The 18,590-nt window shown below is 41.4% G+C and overlaps 1 protein-coding gene across 1 annotated transcript in view; it reads left to right on the top strand.

Annotated features, from left to right (window-relative positions):
• The window catches only part of MYO10 (myosin X), a gene marked incomplete at both ends in the record, with an annotated part of 161,899 nt that overhangs the window by 74,129 nt on the left and 69,180 nt on the right, over positions 1-18,590 (top strand). Inside the window, 1 exon segment of the mRNA XM_082289298.1 lies at positions 15,597-15,784. Coding sequence (XP_082145424.1) covers positions 15,597-15,784 — 188 coding nt within the window.

Below are 18,590 nucleotides of genomic sequence, written 5' to 3' on the forward strand. Positions count from 1 at the left end.
CTTGATAAAAGTTTAGTTTTCTACCGGTGTTGTTAGATGAGTACATGTACTCAGTGTGAGTCAAAAGAAAAAAAAATTGTTTCATGGTGTGCATTCACATAGAGGTCACGCCCCCTTTTGAAAAGCATGAGGGTGATTTTTTTGATGAGGCATAGAACAGCCTGGTTCTGAAGAGACATGTCCTAGCTTCTTTCTTAGCTTGTCAAGGCAAGTTTAGGGAGTTCTGATCCTCGGTGCTTCGTGTGGTGTACGTTTTTCTAGACAAACAGGTTTGTGTGCTGTTAATGATGACAGATCTTCAGTTGCTACTGAGTATGCATTGTCCTTTCAGTGTTGCTAATTTAACTGCTTAATCATTTGAATCCACCTGAAAAATTATGGAAAAGGTGGTTGGAAAAAAAGCTGTGTTTTGAAATGCTTGTGAAAGCCTCTCTGTTGCCCTGTATGTGTAACCAGGACCTGACTGAAGAAGCATCTTCTTTTCTCCATCCTCGTTGGTACCCTACTCCTACTGCAGCAATAGTAGTGTTTTAGCAGGAAAGGGCTTCAGGAACAAAAATCCCCCAAAAAGCTGATTGAATGTCTTGAATAATTTTATGAAAATTCATAAATATAGGAGCATGTATTTTAGAAGGGGATGTTGTCATTGCAAAATGAGCTCTGTCATTTTAAGCCAAAATTTCTTCATTGTGTTGAGCAATTCAGTGATATTTTAATGTTAAAAAAGAAGAAAAGACCTAAGGTGCATTGTTTACCTTTGTTGAAGGTAACTTTGCAGCTGATTGTTCAAACATGCTTGATAATTTGCTTTGACACCAGACTAGTTCTAGTACAGGACAGTAGAAGCCATTGAAATTTATTCCAGGAGCAACCAGAATTTTACAGAGTATACATTTGCCTTCTCCCTTCACCAGGAATTGCTTCATTATTGTAATTCACACATTGTCTCTTGTATCTGCATCATCACCTTGGTGTACCTGGTGCATTAGGGATAAATTGAGAAGGCATATGTCACTCTCCACTGTGGGCTCAGGGGCTGATCATCCCATTGAAAGACTTCTTGCCATCCTCCAATACAAACCACCAGACAATTACTGTGTTGTGGCTTTTAGCTTACAGATCCCTTTTTACCTCAGTTCTGTGCACCTCCTTGTCCATATCCTGTGTAGGGGGAAGAGATATGAGAAGGTTTATGCTGTCATTTTTTGAGTTCTATGCTTGTAGTATTACAAATGTATTAGTGTGGTTCTTGAGCATGGTAGCCTTTTGTCAGTGGCATTGAGACCAGGAAGCACCTTTTTACCTTAATAAAGAATACACTTAGTTGGGGGTTTAAGTTTTGGGACTTGCTTGTTCACACACATAAAAATTATATCAAGTGCAATGTGCTTAATTGTAGTGTAAAGCAGATATAATTTCAAAAGAAGTTGAATAGAAGAAACAATTAAAAGGAAATTTAAAGTTATTTTCTCAGAAAGACAATTATTTATGCAGATCTTCCACTGTTAACTTGTGTGTTTTTCTGTATTTGAAGATCTGTTTCTCCAGCAATAAGCATTTAAATAAATATATGCAGATGTTTGAGCTCAGTTTACTCTTCCGTTACTTATTAACATTTTTGTCTCACATACTCATACCCGTGTTCCTAAACTTTTTACTACTTCCTAATTCATACTACAAAGTTACTTGCTATGGATGCCAAGTTTTGTCAAACGTGTCAGTGACTTTATTTGCTGCTGCCAACAACTGCAGCTGTAAAGGGTCAGTAGAGGATTTTCTATATTTCTTGATATCTCTTGGGGAGGGAAGAATATTGATTTAGATTACGTTTGTAGTGTGAATTATGCCTGGCTCTGAACATAATGGGTTGAGGCTCTCAGCTGAATCTGTGCTGTTTGCAAGAAGGTGAATGACAAAACGTTTTTCTTGTCTATGTGCAACCATCTTTTTGTATCAGTGTCAAGTCTGTTGCCATCTGCTTGTGATACTTTTTGTCTGAAGTCCCATAAAATAGTGTGTGCTTTCCCCTTTTGGCCTGTGAGAAGCATAGGATATGCAAGTCCTTTTTTGATTCTTCCAGGCAGGCTACTGTCTGGTATTTTTTTCAGGCTTTGTGCTTAATACTGCATTTATCTGAACGTTTGGTTCCAGGCTGTCACAACTTTTGTTGTCCAGAAAAGGACAAAAGTTAGGATGACAGTGATCATATGGTGCATGGGCTTCCAGTGTTACTTTATCTGCCATTTTGTTCCTATTGGGAACAACAGTGGGTGATCCAGCTGTGGACATCAGCATGAAAGTTTTAATGCTCATCTTTGAATGCTCTGATTAGCTTGCATGCTAGACTGGTACGTGGCAAAATATGGAAAGATAAACACTAGTGCTAAAAATTGAAGGTGCCCGCATTTGGAAACAGAGCCATTTGTGAAGGCATTTTGGGGGATTTGGTCACCCCTGAAGCAAGGCCATCACAGGGCATGTGGTGTGGAGAGGGCAAGTGCTGCAGCAGCCACTCTTGTTGACGTTCAAAGGCAAGTTGTTCCCAAGCTGTTGATTCTGGTTTACTTTTAGTTAAGTACACACTGCGGAGCAGACTGGCTTAGCCTTGGAGAGAATGCCATAAACCACACAGCATGGATTGTGCTGTGAGTTGCACAAATTACGGTGTTTGGGCTGGCTCTGGGATGAGCTGCCGTTGTCTTGTCTCTGGCCAGTGGTTGGTTACTGATGCAGGTAATCAAATTTCCAAGAGCAGAGCAGAGGATGAGAGAGCAGCTTTTGCTGAGGTGAGAGGCAGGTTGGAAATAACTGCAGTATATATTGTGCAGGTCAGTGCAGAGGCTTTCAGCGTCATATCTACCCTCATTTGCATGAGTTCAAGCAATAAACAAGTTGCAAAGCACTTTTCATTAGACTTTTCCTTTTGAATTAAGAAATGCTAGGTAGGCACATTCCCCTTTGAAGCGATGATGATTTGACATGTGCCTGTCTTGTTTAGGTGGAGGATGTGCACCATGCCCAGAGCGGCATTCTGCTTGGGCTGCGGGGTGGCGGTCCCTCGGCCACCCTCCCCTGATGTGGGGAGAGTGACCTCCAAGTTGTCCAGCAGTTGGGTGTGGTGGCCAGGAAGGGTGAGGGACAACACAACCTATTTTTGCTCACTCTCAAATTAGGACTGCAGCTTGCCCACTGATAATTATAACCATCTGTTATGCTTGTGTGCATATGTATGAAAAGTTCTGTACCAGCCACGTCGACATATACTGCTGTACCAGCCACATCCACATCAGAGGGAGGATGATGGTAATTAGGAGCTCAGTTTTCATGGCTGGCTTCCCTTCAGCTGAAGCAACAAACATAGAATAACTTGAATGAAAAAGCAACATTTACCCATTTTTAAAAAGGTGTTAAACTGGAAAAGTTGTCCATTCCCTGACAAGGTTGTTGCAGAGCTCCTATCCACTTCATTGTACAGAATGCTCAGTTCTATCCATTCTTAAAAGGTATTTTCAGTTATTCATGCATTGATTTTTAAATCTATTAATGTTTATTTACTTAAGCAGCGTGTTCAGTTGTAGTTTTTTAAGCTTCCAGTAATTAGATAATTTATCTCCCTTGAAGTCATGAGGGCTCCCAGAGGCAACTAGTTGATGTTTGTGCAGTATTAATCAATAATCACCAGAGGGGTTTTTTCAAATTCTGTTTGCAGACACAGGCACTTTAGTATCTAGGTCAGTTGCTCTCTGTGACTTGTTTTTCTAGGTTTTTGCCTATTTGTTTTTTTTTTCTGAGCACAGTAAAACTCCTTTTGGATCCAGTGCAGTTGCTCTGTACTGTGTTGTGATGGTCAGCAGGAAGTGGATGTTGCTGCAGGTTACAGTGAGAAAATAGCAGGGCACACTAAAGTCCTGGTTGATTAAATGCACAGACATGATTCATACACTTTGGTAGTATTCCTGCTCAGGTGTCCTCTAACATTGACACAAGTTGTAGGTGAAGGCAGAGAAACAAAGGAAGATCAGTAGAAGCTAATAGAATCATAGAATCACTGATGTTGGAAAGGACCTCCAATGTCTTCAAAGCCAACCTTTGACTGAATACTACTTCCATAAATATCACTAAACCACAGTCCCAAAGTGTTTACTAATAAAGTCAAAACCTCCTGACTGGTTTCTTAAATGGAAAAAGTTGGACACTGTGTGGAAACTGAACCTAAAAAGAATGTATATCACGGACCCCTACAATATCCTGGACAGCTCAACAGCCTTGGTCTTCAGCCTGTCATGTGCCTTGTTATAAATTAATGTGGGCCGTGGACTTAAAAAACCCCAGACAATGGTACACAGAAACTGTATCAGTAATTAGTACCATAAAACATGTATATAAATACAGTACATGTCCATTTAAACTAAGCCCTTAGTTATTACACTAGCCCCTAGAACCACATTTATCCTGGTCTCATCTGCGATCCAACTGTGGCTGCATGGTTCCTCTCCTGAGGCATCCAGTGCTGTAGAGCAGTCCCAGGTTTGCAGGATCTGCTCTGTGGTCACTGAGGAAACTGCTGTTTATTTAATTGCTCCACTTTTACAGTAAAGAAATCTTAAAAGTGTGCTGATGAGTCACAGTGGTTTTCACGCCTTCCCGTGCTACTGGGCAGATGGGGAAAATTCTTGCCATCAGCTCTTCCCATGGAAGTGTGGAGAGCAGAGAACGCTGTTGCTAAGAATGCATGACAAATGTCTATACATAGCTACTTACCTCCATAATTAGAATGTTATGCTTGCACACATCAGATAATGTTTTCAAAATGCAGTTCAAAGTGAGTTCCTGTCTCCAAGCATTAATTACAGCTTCCATTTCACATCTGTTACTAGAGAGCAGCAGACAAAGATCTATAAAAACACAGCAGGCTTTTAATTGGAAATCTAGTGAAATTTATTTCTGGTGATTGTTATTTCTAAAGGCTGGTCAGTTATATAGATCAACAATTGTCTACCAAAGGAAAATTATCATTGTTTTTTATTTGGTTTTCTTTTTTTTAAATATGCGTTAGTGGAAAAACATAGCTGTAATGACATGAGAAGTAAACAAATGCCATCAGTTGGTTAACTATCCTTGCTTCTGACTTCCTCCATACTGCATGACTTGTGGAACTGCTAATAGTTATAATAACAACAACAATAAAGAGTGCTTGTCTGAACTTCGTCCTCACAACTGAAAATACTGGGGTTTTAAAGGTGCGTGTTTTCAGATCTTAGGAAGTATTTCAGCCTGGGGTGTTGTGATCAATGCGATACCATTAAAAGGGGAGCTTCTCAGAAAGGTGTGCGTTGCTGAATGCACTATGATGCGTGCCACAGCTACACAAACACTTTGCAGTGTGTGCAGTGGCTGCTACATGTGCGCAACCCCTACACAAACACATTTATATTATGGGTTGTAGCACATTAGGTGTTCTTGGTAACCTGCTGGGTGTACACACTGCAGTGAGGATCCTACTTGCTAGCATCCGTGGGCTGCTTTAGTGAGATGGAGAGGGCGAAGAGGTCAAAGTTTTATTAAAACATGAAAGCTTCTCTTTCTATTCTGCTCTGTACCAGTATTTTTTTCCCTCGGTTGGTTGGTTGGGGAATAAATAATAGATGCACTGACAACAGGGTCAATTCCTGTTGACTTCCATGAGTTTTCTATTTGTAATACAAAAGCTCTAAGCTGTATTTAATGGTAACTTCATATCAAAAGCTGTGAAGTAAAAATCTTATCGTTGTGTGCAGATTTTGTCATTGGTGATGGTATATATTGCTAATGTCTTCCCAGATTTGAAGGCTAGTATTCCTCCACACCTGTATTGCATGTCACTTCTAACTCTATGAGCTGGAAACAGAAAGCAGACCAACACGCAAAATCTTAAGAAAATTTATCAGTCATTTGCGCAAATGCCAACAGCAGCTTAGTGCTGTTCAGTCAGAGCTTTTGCAAACAGTGCTGAATGCTTCTGCATGCACCACTGCCTCACTTGGAGGTAAGCTTTGGCTCCTTTCTGCAAGGTCTGTTGTTCCCAGTCCAGCAAAATCATTGAAAGGAGGGCAGGAATTTGGGCTCCAAAACTTAGGGCGCTTACCTGACACCAGCATACGTTTCCTTTACATGAGTTAGGCTTTGACTGTAAAGTGAACTGCACAAAATTTACTGTTTGTACTGCACTGTCCAACTGTCCTATACACATATTCCAGCAGTTTAATACTAGAAAGGCTACAAACAACCCATTTAAGTTGGGAATTAATTAACTTACTTTCATTGCTGTTGTTCATCTGTGTAAATGGACTGTTGATTCATAGCCACGCTGTTATTTTTATTTGAAAAGAGGTAGTCCCTTTCTCACAAGCAGTTTCAGCTTTTTCCCTTTGATGTTTGTCAGTCTCTCCTTTCACAAGCAAGTGGAATCCAAAAGTTCCATTTAGCAGATTTTTGACAGTTAATTCCATTTGCCATCTTATTCCTGATTTCTCGACTGACAGCTATTTGGCAGCAGTTCAGTGCCATCCAAGTAAGTACCTGGCATAGACTTAGATTTCAGTTATGCTGGCTTTTGATTTCTCTTTTCATGCTCTGTTAAAGAGTAATTCCTGCTCTTCCTGCTTTCCTCCTAAAAAAAGCCCTTTCTATAGAAGAGGTCTTCAAACATTAAAGAGACAAAGGAGTTATGGAAATCTGGATATCAGTATGTAAAACACTTGCAGGCAGAATTAAACGGATCTGCGAAGCTTTATATAAAAACATTTCTCCAATGTTCTAGAGAGACTGCTCTTTGGTTCATGGTTTTACCAGCATTTTTGTTTTCCTTTGTGTGCATTTTCTCTGAAAAGCCCCTTCATCTCTCCAGTATGAATCCATAGGAAGGAAGAAGACCATTTTTTTTCTTTTCCTTGCTGGAGGGCAAATTAGACCTTCAGACAGTTTTGAAAGACTCATTTGAGCATTGTGCAATAACAAAGCAGGAGGAAGAACTAGTGTGTGGCCACAGGCCATTTGAAATGAAATGACGAGCCATGGGGTCTCTGCTCTTTGTGGGGCCTTTTTTGATTTGAGCTAGAGCTCGCCTGGTTAAAATTGTGCGCACAGATTGCTGCAGTCTGAAGTGCACACTTACTTTCACATGCTGTATTGCAGCCCATGAAAATAACAAAAATCAATGTCTCGTTCTGATCAATCATGTTTGTGTTCAGGAGGTCACCGCCTCTATCTGCTTGGCAATGGTGAAGAGGGAAATTCTTCTGTAATTGTATATATGAGAACTGCACAAAAGATCATTATTCTGACCCAGTAGATAGGACTGCTGCATGGTAGAGATTGCATTGTATTAGTCAGCGAAAAAGTGCAGTAAAAACAAGGAGACTCAGTGCTTTTTATACGGGAGAAAAACTGCCAGAAACCTGTCAATATCTTGAAGAAGGAAAAATGTCTATCTGACATCAGTATTACTATCTGCTGTGCTGGTTTTTACCTTTGGCTGTAACAGTGCTCTTCTATCAACTTTTCTTTATATTGGTTTCATAATTCCCAACAGGATTGGTCTTTGTGTGGATTCAGGATAACCTTTGTAAGGTTCCCTTGAGTAATCCTCATCCAAATGGAGCAATCTGTTCAGTAGGAGAAAATGAAGAGAAAAATAAGATGAGATTAAGCTGTGGATGTGTCTCTTAACCAGTGGAGAGTTCTTCACCATCTCTGAACCTTCTGTGGAGTTAAGCAGAAAGGTGTCTGCCTCCATGCAGTTTTGGGTATTTGCATTGGCGGCTATGGCAACCAAAACCCAGTTTTTAACCCTTAAGAAATAGACCTAGACAGTTTCATTTAGCTTCCTAGGACAAGGACTCAATGAATGTGCCAGATTGAAGCTGTAGGGAGTGAAAGGAATCTCTTAGTTTAGAAGTTAAGGTAGCTGGGTTACAAAGTACAAGTTTTTCATGAAGAGGTAGCATAGCCTTCGCCCTTGGAGTGGCTTGGGAACAGGATGGTGTTGCCTAATGCTGTTGCACCAAGGGAAGCTTTAAGGTCACATTAGCTGGGTTGAAGGGTCAACTAACAGACAAGGCTGCATCTAAGAGGGTGTCCTGTTGCCCAACAGTTGCCTGTGATCATCTGAAATCACATGTTTTAAAATAATCCAAAACTATTCCAAAATCTTCTTGAGAACTGTGCAAGTGGAAATAAGCATAAAGTCTGGCTTTGAAAAGGGCTTGGTCTGTTATGCCTTGCTCAGCACAGAAGGCAAAAAGGCCAGCAGGAAGGTGATTGGTAGGAGAGGCTGCTGCGGTTTCCATTGCGGACTGAAGGACATGAAAAAGTGCAGCTGAGCCGTGTGAACGTGCCTGAGAAGACTTTTCAAAAGAAAATACACTTTTCAAAAGCAGTGACAAGGGGAACATGTAGTAGGTGGGTCTTGGCTGTAGGTAGCTGCCTGTTGACACTTGATCTTCTTAGTGAAATTCCATGCCGTGTTCTGGTTCCCTTCTAAAGGTCCTCTCCTATGGGTGCTAACTCTTGTATTTGTAGTGTGGCCAGTGTGTTTACAAACAGCTCATCAATCCTACAGCTGACCATAAGATGAAAAAAGGACACTTTAAGGGTCATAATGTTGAGTGCATTGACAAGGGACACAGATAGAGAAAAGCAAAGCTAATGTAAATTTGCGTGGTTGGAAGCTCACCCTGAGTCACCAGACATGGTGAAGACTGCAGGAGCCCAAGCATGTAAAGATGATTATAGAGTACGGCATTTCCATCTTAGAAATGGCTTGACTGGTTGAAAACATTTAAAATATGTAGTTTTAAAAAACATTGAAAATTGTAGTTTAGTACTTCACTTTGATTATGGTTTTTAAGAAAGAAGCTTGGCTTCAGACAGGAGACAACTGGATTCTGTCCCACTGAAATTAGCATGGGACTAGCTGAAGGACGGGGTATACTTACCACAGTGAGGATAAATCGAGGGCCTAGCATGAATGAGGGCATTAATTACCATCCTCTTTATGGCATACCATCGCCCCTTCTTCTGCCTCCCCTAAAAAGCACACCAAAATGTGGCCCAGTCATCTTTCTCCTTTTTCTGCTGATGTGTATGTGGTAGACGTTTGGCTGTCTTTGCCTCAGGATAAACTCAGCCCTGATTACCATTAATCCCTTCTCCTAAGAGAGCTGGGAACCACAAAGGCCATACCTGCAGTGTGGAGCAAACCCTTCTGTTCCCAGGTTTTTCATCCTGACACCGTAAAATTTGGTGTTGAAAATGTAACGAAGCTTGATGGCTATTTTGTAGTCTTTTAAAAGTTGCCTGCCACTGCACATTCTGTGAAAACACTGGTTTTGTTATTTGGTAATGTTACTGTAGCCGTGATGATTTAAAGGTAAGTGAGATGCAGAGTTGTGTGGAATGGTGATAAAAATCTTTTCCCATGCCTTGTGTAAAAGTAACATAGAAGTATCTTTGAGGTGAGCTGGTTGTACTGCAGTTTTATTTGAAGTTTCCTATATATTAAGGGTAAGCCCAGAAAGTAATACTTGTTGAATAAATTGGCAGGTCGAAACCAATACCCCCTTTTTTAAAAAATACTTTTACTTTTCAGACACAGAATCAGTTCCTTAAGAGACTCCAGGAGAGTAAGGAGTTGTTCAAAAATTATCCAGAAACATATTTTTTGAGGCATCTGTAACCATGCTTTTCTTTCTGTAATAACATAGATTTTTCATCTAAAGCAGAAAGGCTTGAAAGTGCTCTTAAGAGAGTTGGACAAAGTCCTCTTTCTCAATGTTAATATCTGTAACAAAACATCTTAATTTCTGTATTTTATCTATTCTGTCATTTCTGGTTCCAAGTTATGAAGAATATTTTGATTTCTGTTGGCAGTAAAAAAACACTATGATAGAAAGAAATAGGGTAATGCAGTCTTCTTATGCCTGTTTTAATAGTGCAAGCAGTTTTGGTTTTGGTTATCATTGTGGATCAAAGATTTAGCTCAGGAGCAGCACATAATGCCCTTTAACAGGGTACTTCAGGCTGCTTCTGCCTTGTCTCTCCCACTCTCCCTGTAGCATGAAATATGGAAAGCCTAAAAAAGTGTGTGTCCTTCCCTGCTTCCCGCTTTTTATTTATTTATTTATGAAAGAAGGAAGACTGGGATGTCTCAGATGCTGGAAGTCTGTGAAGTACAGAGAGGGACACCTTGATGTAGAAGGTGAAAGGTCATGAGAAAAGCAGTGTAGAATAGGTTTAATGACCTTACATGGGAAAAGCGAGCTTGGGTAAAATACAGATGTCATAAAGGATCCTTAGAAACAGTAAAGTTATTGTGGAGAAGTTTTGATATGAAAGGGAAGAAGTAGAAGGTGGATGGTTGCTGGATATGAAGCAAACCTGAAAGGCTATACCCCAAAATTCTAAAAAGTGTCTGTGAAGGAGAAAAGATGAAAAGCAGGGTGGCCCTGGTGTATTTATTTATTTATAGGACTAATGAAGTGGTCTTCCATTAGGGCAGTTTTCTTTTTTATTGATTTTTCATTATAAAGAGTCTGAAAAGAAATTTGAGGAGGAAATTTCTTACTCTACTTTTTTTCTTTTTTTCTGAAAGCCTTTTGTACATGAGAAAGAAAGACATTTCAAATTTTATTTTGTTCATCCATTGCAAACTTGTTTCTTGTAATTTTAAGCTAACTTGAAAAACTGTATTTTGATCAATAAAACTTTTTACATAATTTAGATTTGTTTGGCATCTAACTAAAGTAAATTTATTGTGTCTTCATTAAAAAAAAAAAGCCCAAACACCCTCTCGTGTTAGACAGGACTACACTGACCATGTCAAGTTTTGCTAGAGTATTTCTGTGGGTATCAGCAGTCTTTGTGAGCTCTTGAACCTTGTTAAAGAACAAATTGTTTTTCAGTGTTTGAAGAACTGTGGGATGATTTCAAGACAGAGGCTCAAAGCTAATCGCTATCAGAAGGCACCAAGTGAAACAAAAAACGTTCAAAGAACTGATGAAAAATTGCTTCCTTTCTGAAGTACATCTTTCTTTTTGTCTTGTCTTACTGAATGTCTAGCTGAGAAGATAGGATTTGAACTTCTAGTTTTGGAAGTCCTTGTAGAGGATCAGCAAACTATTGTTTTTCCTTTCTCCTGAAAGGGGGAGCAGGACTGTCTGTGGCTTGTGAGCGAAAGTGTTTTAGGAGATGAATTAACAATGTAAAATTTCAGTAAAAATTTGAAAGTGTAAAAGGAACCCAACCTTTAATATGGCAGTCAAAGTGCTGCATTGGGGTTCAGGCTGAGTAACTCAACTTTCATTTATTCTTTGGCTTAAATAAATATATTAGTGGTGATCTGATAACAAGTTGTTGCTGGTTTAGTCTGTACCAAAGTAGTTCAAGAGTTTGTGTGCGGTTCTGTCTGAAGTGTTGAGTCAGTCATGTAACAGGGAATAGTAAACTGCCCTGTTCAATGCTATGGATTTAAGGGGTCAGGCTTGTAACAGGAGTTCTCACAGTATATCACTGAAAAAGCTCTCCAACTATTTCAACTGGAAATCTTCAGAACTCCTGTGTCCGCTTGCTAGTGCTCTGGCAGCATTTCTCATATTCATAATTGCTTTGGAATGCTTTCATTCAAATAAGTAATTATTGACTTCCAGAATCAGATTAGAAACTGCAAAGAACAAAAAGAAAATTTAGGTTACTGTCTTATAAGCAAAGTGGAAGTGTCATTCTTATGTGAAAATACCTTTTCTGAAATTTCACCTGCTTTGTGATGTTGCCATAATATAGTAATTTAGAGATCCTGCTTCTGACTGTTAACCCATGTAGTGTGCCATATGATGATGTCTGGTGCAGAAGTAGCATTCAGGAGACGACAACACACGTCCACTGAGCAGTCCTGCATTTTTTGTGTATTTTTACACTGGTTTAATCTGCTGCTAAGGTGCTTGCATTTGCCAAACCAGAAGGTCTGCCCTACAAGAAAGGGATTGTGTCGTGTGGCTGCTCAGAGTTCCCAAGGGAAGGGCAAGTGGAGGAGAAGGGAAGGGCAAGTGGAGGAGCCTACAAGAAAGATTGAGAGGGACTTTTTGCAGAGGCATGTAGTGACAGGATGAGGGAGAATGGCTTCAAACTGAAAGAGAGTATGTTTAGGTTAGATATTAGGAAGAAATTCTTCACTGTGAGGGTGGGGAGACACTGGAACTGTTTGCCTAGAGAAGTTGTGGATGTCTCATCCCAGGAAGTGTTAAAGGCCATGTTGGATGGGGCATTGAGCAGCCTGTTCTAGTGGAAGGTGTCCCTGCCCACGACGGGGGTCTTGGCACTAGATGATCTTTGCTCTCCTTCCAACCCAGGCCATTCTGTGATTCTATGAAATTGGGAGGTGGCAGCATTCTTCTTCGTGGGAGTACATGTGCCCTTCTCCCCTCTCCCAAGTCCCTAACTTTGGGGCTCTTAGAGGTGCCAGGGTAGAGTCTAGGATCTACTGCTTATAAAATATTGCTACTACTAAGGCCCTGTGATAGGTACTGGATGGGATAAGTAGTAAGCCTGGAAGTGATGTAGGAAATTATTCTTGCAGCAGCAGATCTTGCTGCAGCTGAGTATCCCAGAGGCAATTTACAAAGACTTCTGGAAGATAGGTCTTTTAATGTGAACTTTTAAAATAATTGGAATAGTTTTTAATAACGGTGCTGCTTCAGCCCATTGATACTTTGCTGAACTACCGTGGGTAAAGGCAGAACTTTTGCTTGGGCCAGCTAACTCCTTAGTCCATGCAGATACCTGGTTGTGGGTGCTCCTGGGTTGGACTGTGACACCCGGTAGGTGATAAATGTGATACACTGTGTCTGTGAAGAATATACTTTTTTTGTGATACTGCCTTGGGATGAGGAGGTTGTTTTTTGAAGTCCTGAGTTTGTTCTCTCTTATGCCATTATAAGTTGGTGGCAGTGTGTGCATGCATTTAACTTGTCCTGCAAAGAGGTAGTACATACTCAAAGCACCAGAAAACTGGAACCACAAAGTTGCACCTTTGTTAGCAGAGGTTGTGGTGGTTCACATTTTTGGTGAAAGAAAAAGACAAAGAGAAGGAATTTTTAAAATAGTGACATGTCCTAAGCATTACTCCATGAGGTGATTTAGAAATTGTTTTCACCAGTATCATTTCTGCTGTTCACCAGGTTTCTTTTATTGCCTTAACACACCGCCTGTTTCTCTATTATACCTTATTGAATTACAAGGCAATGAAGGCAGCTCTCTTTATTTAATAAACTTTTATTATTCACAGTAATGACTCATGTTCTGGAAATCTTTCTGTCCCTTTAAAAAAATTGTGCTTAAGTCATGTGAAAGACTGCCCATTGTAAATGAATGCATGATGAAGTGGGCTGCTGTCACCTCTTCTGGTATTTACTATTTAGAAGAGGAGAAGCAGGAAAAGTCACCACGTGTAGCCCATGGTGATGCAGTTTTGCCAGTGCTTTATCATGGAGATACTGTTCTGTCAGGTATTAATCATGCAGAAACTATAGAGTGGTTATTTAGTTATGAAATTAGATGGTATCATATTTCATGGGGTTTTTTTAATTTACGCCTTTATCATGGCATCTGTTGTGTGTGCCTCAAGTTACTGTTTTCAGAAGACTTTAGCCAGATTTTAATAAGGTAAAGAAGAAGATCTGTAGCAGTGTGTTTTATTGGTCATACTTGCACTGTAGTCATGTAATTAAAAAAAAGAAGCCTCTTAAAATCTTGCCTGTGCAAGCTGTGCTGAAATACGTATCAAACAGAGGAAGTTTGTTTTCAGAGCTTTCCTTGTTACTTATTACTTATTTAAGAAACCAAGAGGGGATGATCCCAGGAAATTAACCTGTTGTCTCAGTGCTGTAACTGCCCTGCGATAACATCTTATGTTGAAATGGTATCTCTCCTCTAGACGAAATCTTCTGAGCTGTTGCACAGCATGAGAGGGTGGGGGGGTGGGGGGGGTGCTATAAAACATACAGATTGAAAGTTCACCACTCTGTAAAAGGTACTGGAGTTACAGTGAGGAGGGATATTCCCCTTACTGCTAATAAAATCATCATGATTTTGAGGACACCACTGCAGTTCCCTTAGCAAAAGCTCTAAGCTGCAATTTGTGTTGGGCCTGATGGAGGGTGAACAGGTGGATAATGGGGACTGGAACAGCAGGGTAACAGTGAGACAGGAGAGCTGATACACAGCGATAATTGCATGTTAATTAAGGAGAAAAAGAGGGAGGCAGATAGATGCGGGCTGTAAATGCTGCAAAACAGACTGATAGAGGGGAAAGGAAAGTCCGGGGGAACTGATGGTCCGTGTGTCTTAGTGAATGCCCTCTGGGGGCCTGTACAGAGAAGAGGGAGGCTGCGGGAAGAGCATGTGGGGCTGCCTTTCTCTGGTGTGCAAGATGCTGCTCCCCTTATCCATCCCTCTCTGGTTAGGGTGGAGATGAAGAGAGCCCCAGTCCTGCTGTCAGCTTCACAGCTGGTTTCTGTCAGCGACTAGAGGGTTGACTGCTGGTGAGGCATCTCTCTGTGCATGGGGGCTGTGTTACAGGGCTGGAGGCTGCACAGCCTGGCTCTTCACCAGTCCAGAGCAGGGCTGTTGAAGCCAGGTGTTAGCTTCCTGCCTGCAACTGCAGAAAGGACGCTTAACAAAACAAAATTGGTATCGCAGCAGTAACGCTGCACACGCCATACAAGATATCAATTAATTTCACATGCCCCAGAAACTGTGGAGATAGCATGCTTAATGTTATCTCCTACCTCACTTAATCAGATTTTATTTGAAAAATACATTGAAGTGGATAGAGGGTGAGAGAGAAATTGAACGCATTGTGAACAGACTGTTGCAAATGATCAGGTTACCACAGCCTAATGAGTTAAGGCAATGGGAGAGGGCATAAGCTGCTACCTGGGTGGTTTGAACCAATGTGCTCTCTAATTGCAGTGGGATAGAAATTAATGACTTGCCAGCTGCTGTTCTGCATCAAACTAATAATAAAAAGGTTGCGGAAACCCACTGTTTTTGGAGCATCTGCCGGTTCACACGCTTTTCTTGGAGCCTGCTATTCTAAACATAATGGTCCCAGTGTCTACCATAATGCCTGATACTTGTTTTAAAAGTGAGTAGCAGAGAAGGACTTGGATACTCTACATGGAAATGCAGACTTTTCTACCATTACTTCAGGCACAGTCAGGTTTTTAGTTAGTTCAGCAGTCCCATGAGAAGCAGCTGTAGGCCAGCGCTGACAGGCATTACCGTGCAGCTGTAGGCAGCATTAAGGCAGGGATTTGTACGGTCAATAAGCTCAGTGTTATAGGTGGGGTAAACCTGAGAACATGACAGAGGTGGGAACAACTTTCACCCTTTTGTTGCTTTTATTGGAAGGGAAGAAATCAGGGAAAATTGCTGGCCACCTTTATCCGAAGTATTGTTATGGTTTTGCAAATGTGTATTTTTTTGTCTATCATTTGAGAAGAGTGTTGATCTGTTCCACCCCACATGTGGTAACAGCTCTGGGGGGTGCTGTGTGCTTGCAGACCTACATTGGTTCGATAGTTGCCTCCGTGAACCCCTACAAGAGCATCCCGGGCCTGTACGACTGCGCCGCCATGGAGCGATACAGCAGGCACCACATGGGAGAGATTGCGCCTCACCTCTTCGCCGTGGCCAACGAGTGCTACCGCTGCCTCTGGAAGCGCCACGACAACCAGTGTATCCTCATCAGGTGAGTGGTGGCTGCAGCTGCTTTGGGTACCCCTCATGGTGAGCCTTTCAAGGTGATTTGGGAGCATGGCTATGCGCCACGTGGGGAGAACTCCAAAAAGGTAGCAGGCTTTTAAAACAGCACAGTTTCAAGAGAGTTCTGAGCTGGCTCTGTATCATTCTGTGGGCCTCTAACAAAACATTGTTTTTTCTTACGCATCTTCCAATTTCACTTAGTGAAAAAATTCTGTTGTCATTTTGTGCATTTTTTGGTCTTCCCACATCAAATGTTATCTTATGTGTTTTTCCACCATTTAAACATCTCTGTGCAGCTCAGTAGTTTGTCACCACTAGTCCCTGATTCCTGTATGGAGAGGAAAAGAAAAACATAACCCACCAGCCTTGAGAAATGCAATAAATAAGAATAGCAAAAGAGAAACCCCTCCACATTTCAGCCACTTATTTCTGCCTGATTAATCTTCCTTGCTTAATCTTGTTGTGCTTTAATTTAATGGTGATTTAATAGCTTCCCGTTTGAACCACTGTTTCGCTGGTATTCAGGATCTGGCTGTGGCCGAGTGTGCGTTAGGGAGCACTTGGCATTTCAATAGCTTTTCACTGCTTTCAGCTCCTCCTTCCTTCTGGCTCCAGAAGAGCTGAAAACGCAGCCAGCTCTTTTCCCATTCCCTAGCCTGCCAGCTCAGCTGCGTTGGCTCACACACAGGCAGGGAGACCAAAGCTTTGCCTGCCAGATCGGGAGGAGCAGCTCGCTGGTGATGGCACCAGTGACCGGCCTCTGGGCAGGGGGTGATGCTCAGGGGGGTGAGAGAGCTTGTGTTTCTGCTTCCTCTCCTCTCTTGCCTTCACAACATTTCTGTGATTAGGCCTACTTGACATCACCTTCCTGCACTATGAGGTTACGTGTGTAGAGCTCTTCAGGCACAAGTTGACATGATTTTGGCTGTCTCCTGACCTCCCTAGGAGGCCTTGTGGTGGCTGTAGGACTGACACACATGCGGCAGACAGTGGGACAGAGAGGGGATGAGGCAGAGTGAGAGCAGCACCTTCTCCAGTAGGCAGTTTCTACTGACATTTCGGCTTATAGGCCAGGTTGCAAGGCTTCCTGGATAAGAGGGGGATTTGGTGCATGTAGTTCAGCACCCAAGCCATCGTCAGAAATGTGGATTAGCTGCAACACAGCCAGGCCTGCATGCAGCTTTCTGCAGGCTCTCCAGTCTCAGTGCCCACCTGCCCTCGCCACTAGGCAGATTCTGCCTGGCAGTGAGACAAAGCTGAAGAGTGTGTTTTTTCAGCTTTCTTTAACTTTATTTCTCCTTCTTATTATTTAATACGTAGTTCTGTACATATAAAGATGGGTCCAGGTAAGAGTCCAAGCAAAATGAAATGCCCAGAGATCTTTTTCATGTGACAATAGCTAGCCTGGAGTCATGGTTTTGTGTTTTATTGCCAGACAGTTACTTGTGAACAGCCTGTGTACACAAATTTAGGGAACCAAAACAATTTCTGGTGGCCATTGGTATTTTTGCCATTCTGTATGAGCCTCAGTATTTTACCTTTCATTCCAGTTCCTCACAAGCTGCCAAGAGGAAAGCAGGTTATGTCCTAAAATGGACATAAGCAGAATGTGATGTTCCAGGGGAGTCTTCAGCAGTGTCTGCTCTGTAAACCATGTACTTTGGTACAGATAAGCCATAATATGGAGAAGTTTTGTATTAGGAATCCCTTTTAAAATTGTTTACTGTAGTCATGGATTGAAACACTGATTTGTGTAAGTTCTGTGTTTCAGGTAAGTGGCACACAACTTTAGAAGGGTATCTTGATACTGCAGAAACTGAGGAAATGTACAATTTTAATTAAAAAAAGTCAATTCTGCTTTCCTAAAGGACTATTATCTGCTCTGTCTGTGAAGGACTCAGAATAGGATTTTTTTAAATTACTGAAGGTTTCCCTGGCCTTCATATGGTTTAGGAAAGTCCCTGTGGTCACATACGTAGTTTAGGGCATAGAAAGTGGAGGTTTAACAGTGTGCTTGGTAAGTTCAGCGTCCTGCTCATTCCTGCCTCTTTTACTGGCTTAGAATTAGACGTTGCAACAAGTCACTGTACTGTCACTGTAATTTCCTTGGTTACTACTGGCATTTAAAAAAGAAAATAGCCAGGTGGAGCTCTTTAGTGTCTGAATTCAGACAAACATTCTGGTCTTGCATTTAATGTAAGAGATGATAAAGAGGGAAATTCTGTTGCATCGCGAAAACACAGTAGTTAAAATGAGGGAATTATTCGGGTAGGTCTCACGTTCTGATTGGCAGTTTGAGCTGCTCCTGACCTTGGGATCTCAGCACTCCGCAGCAAATTGTAAACAGCCCCACGGAGGACGGCGCTTGGAATGCTTTCTGATGATCCTCTGGACTTGAAGTGCCCCCTGCTGGCCCCCAGAATTAGCTCAGCTTTGGTTTGGAGCTGCTTTCTTCAGGCTTTGGGTCCAAAACCTGTGAAAAAGCTTCTAGTGTTTTGCAATATTAATATTGGGATATTTTTCTGACTGGGGTAGGGTGAGAGGGTGAATTTCAGAACACAAATTAAAAACTGTCATCATAAAGACTCAGAATATGATATAAATGTGAGACCATTTTTTTCTAGTATTACCACCCAGGTCAGAGGTGAAAAGGAAGGAAATACAGAGGAGATGATAATAAGCAGAATCACCCAAAGATGCTTATTTATTGGTTTGTGTAACATCCACAATTTCTGTAATTTTAATTCAGGATAATTCTGCATAAAAAGGACTTAGCAGCCTAAAATGTCAAC

Source organism: Coloeus monedula (assembly GCF_965178545.1).
Source record: "Coloeus monedula genome assembly, chromosome: 1".
NCBI lineage: Eukaryota > Metazoa > Chordata > Aves > Passeriformes > Corvidae > Coloeus > Coloeus monedula.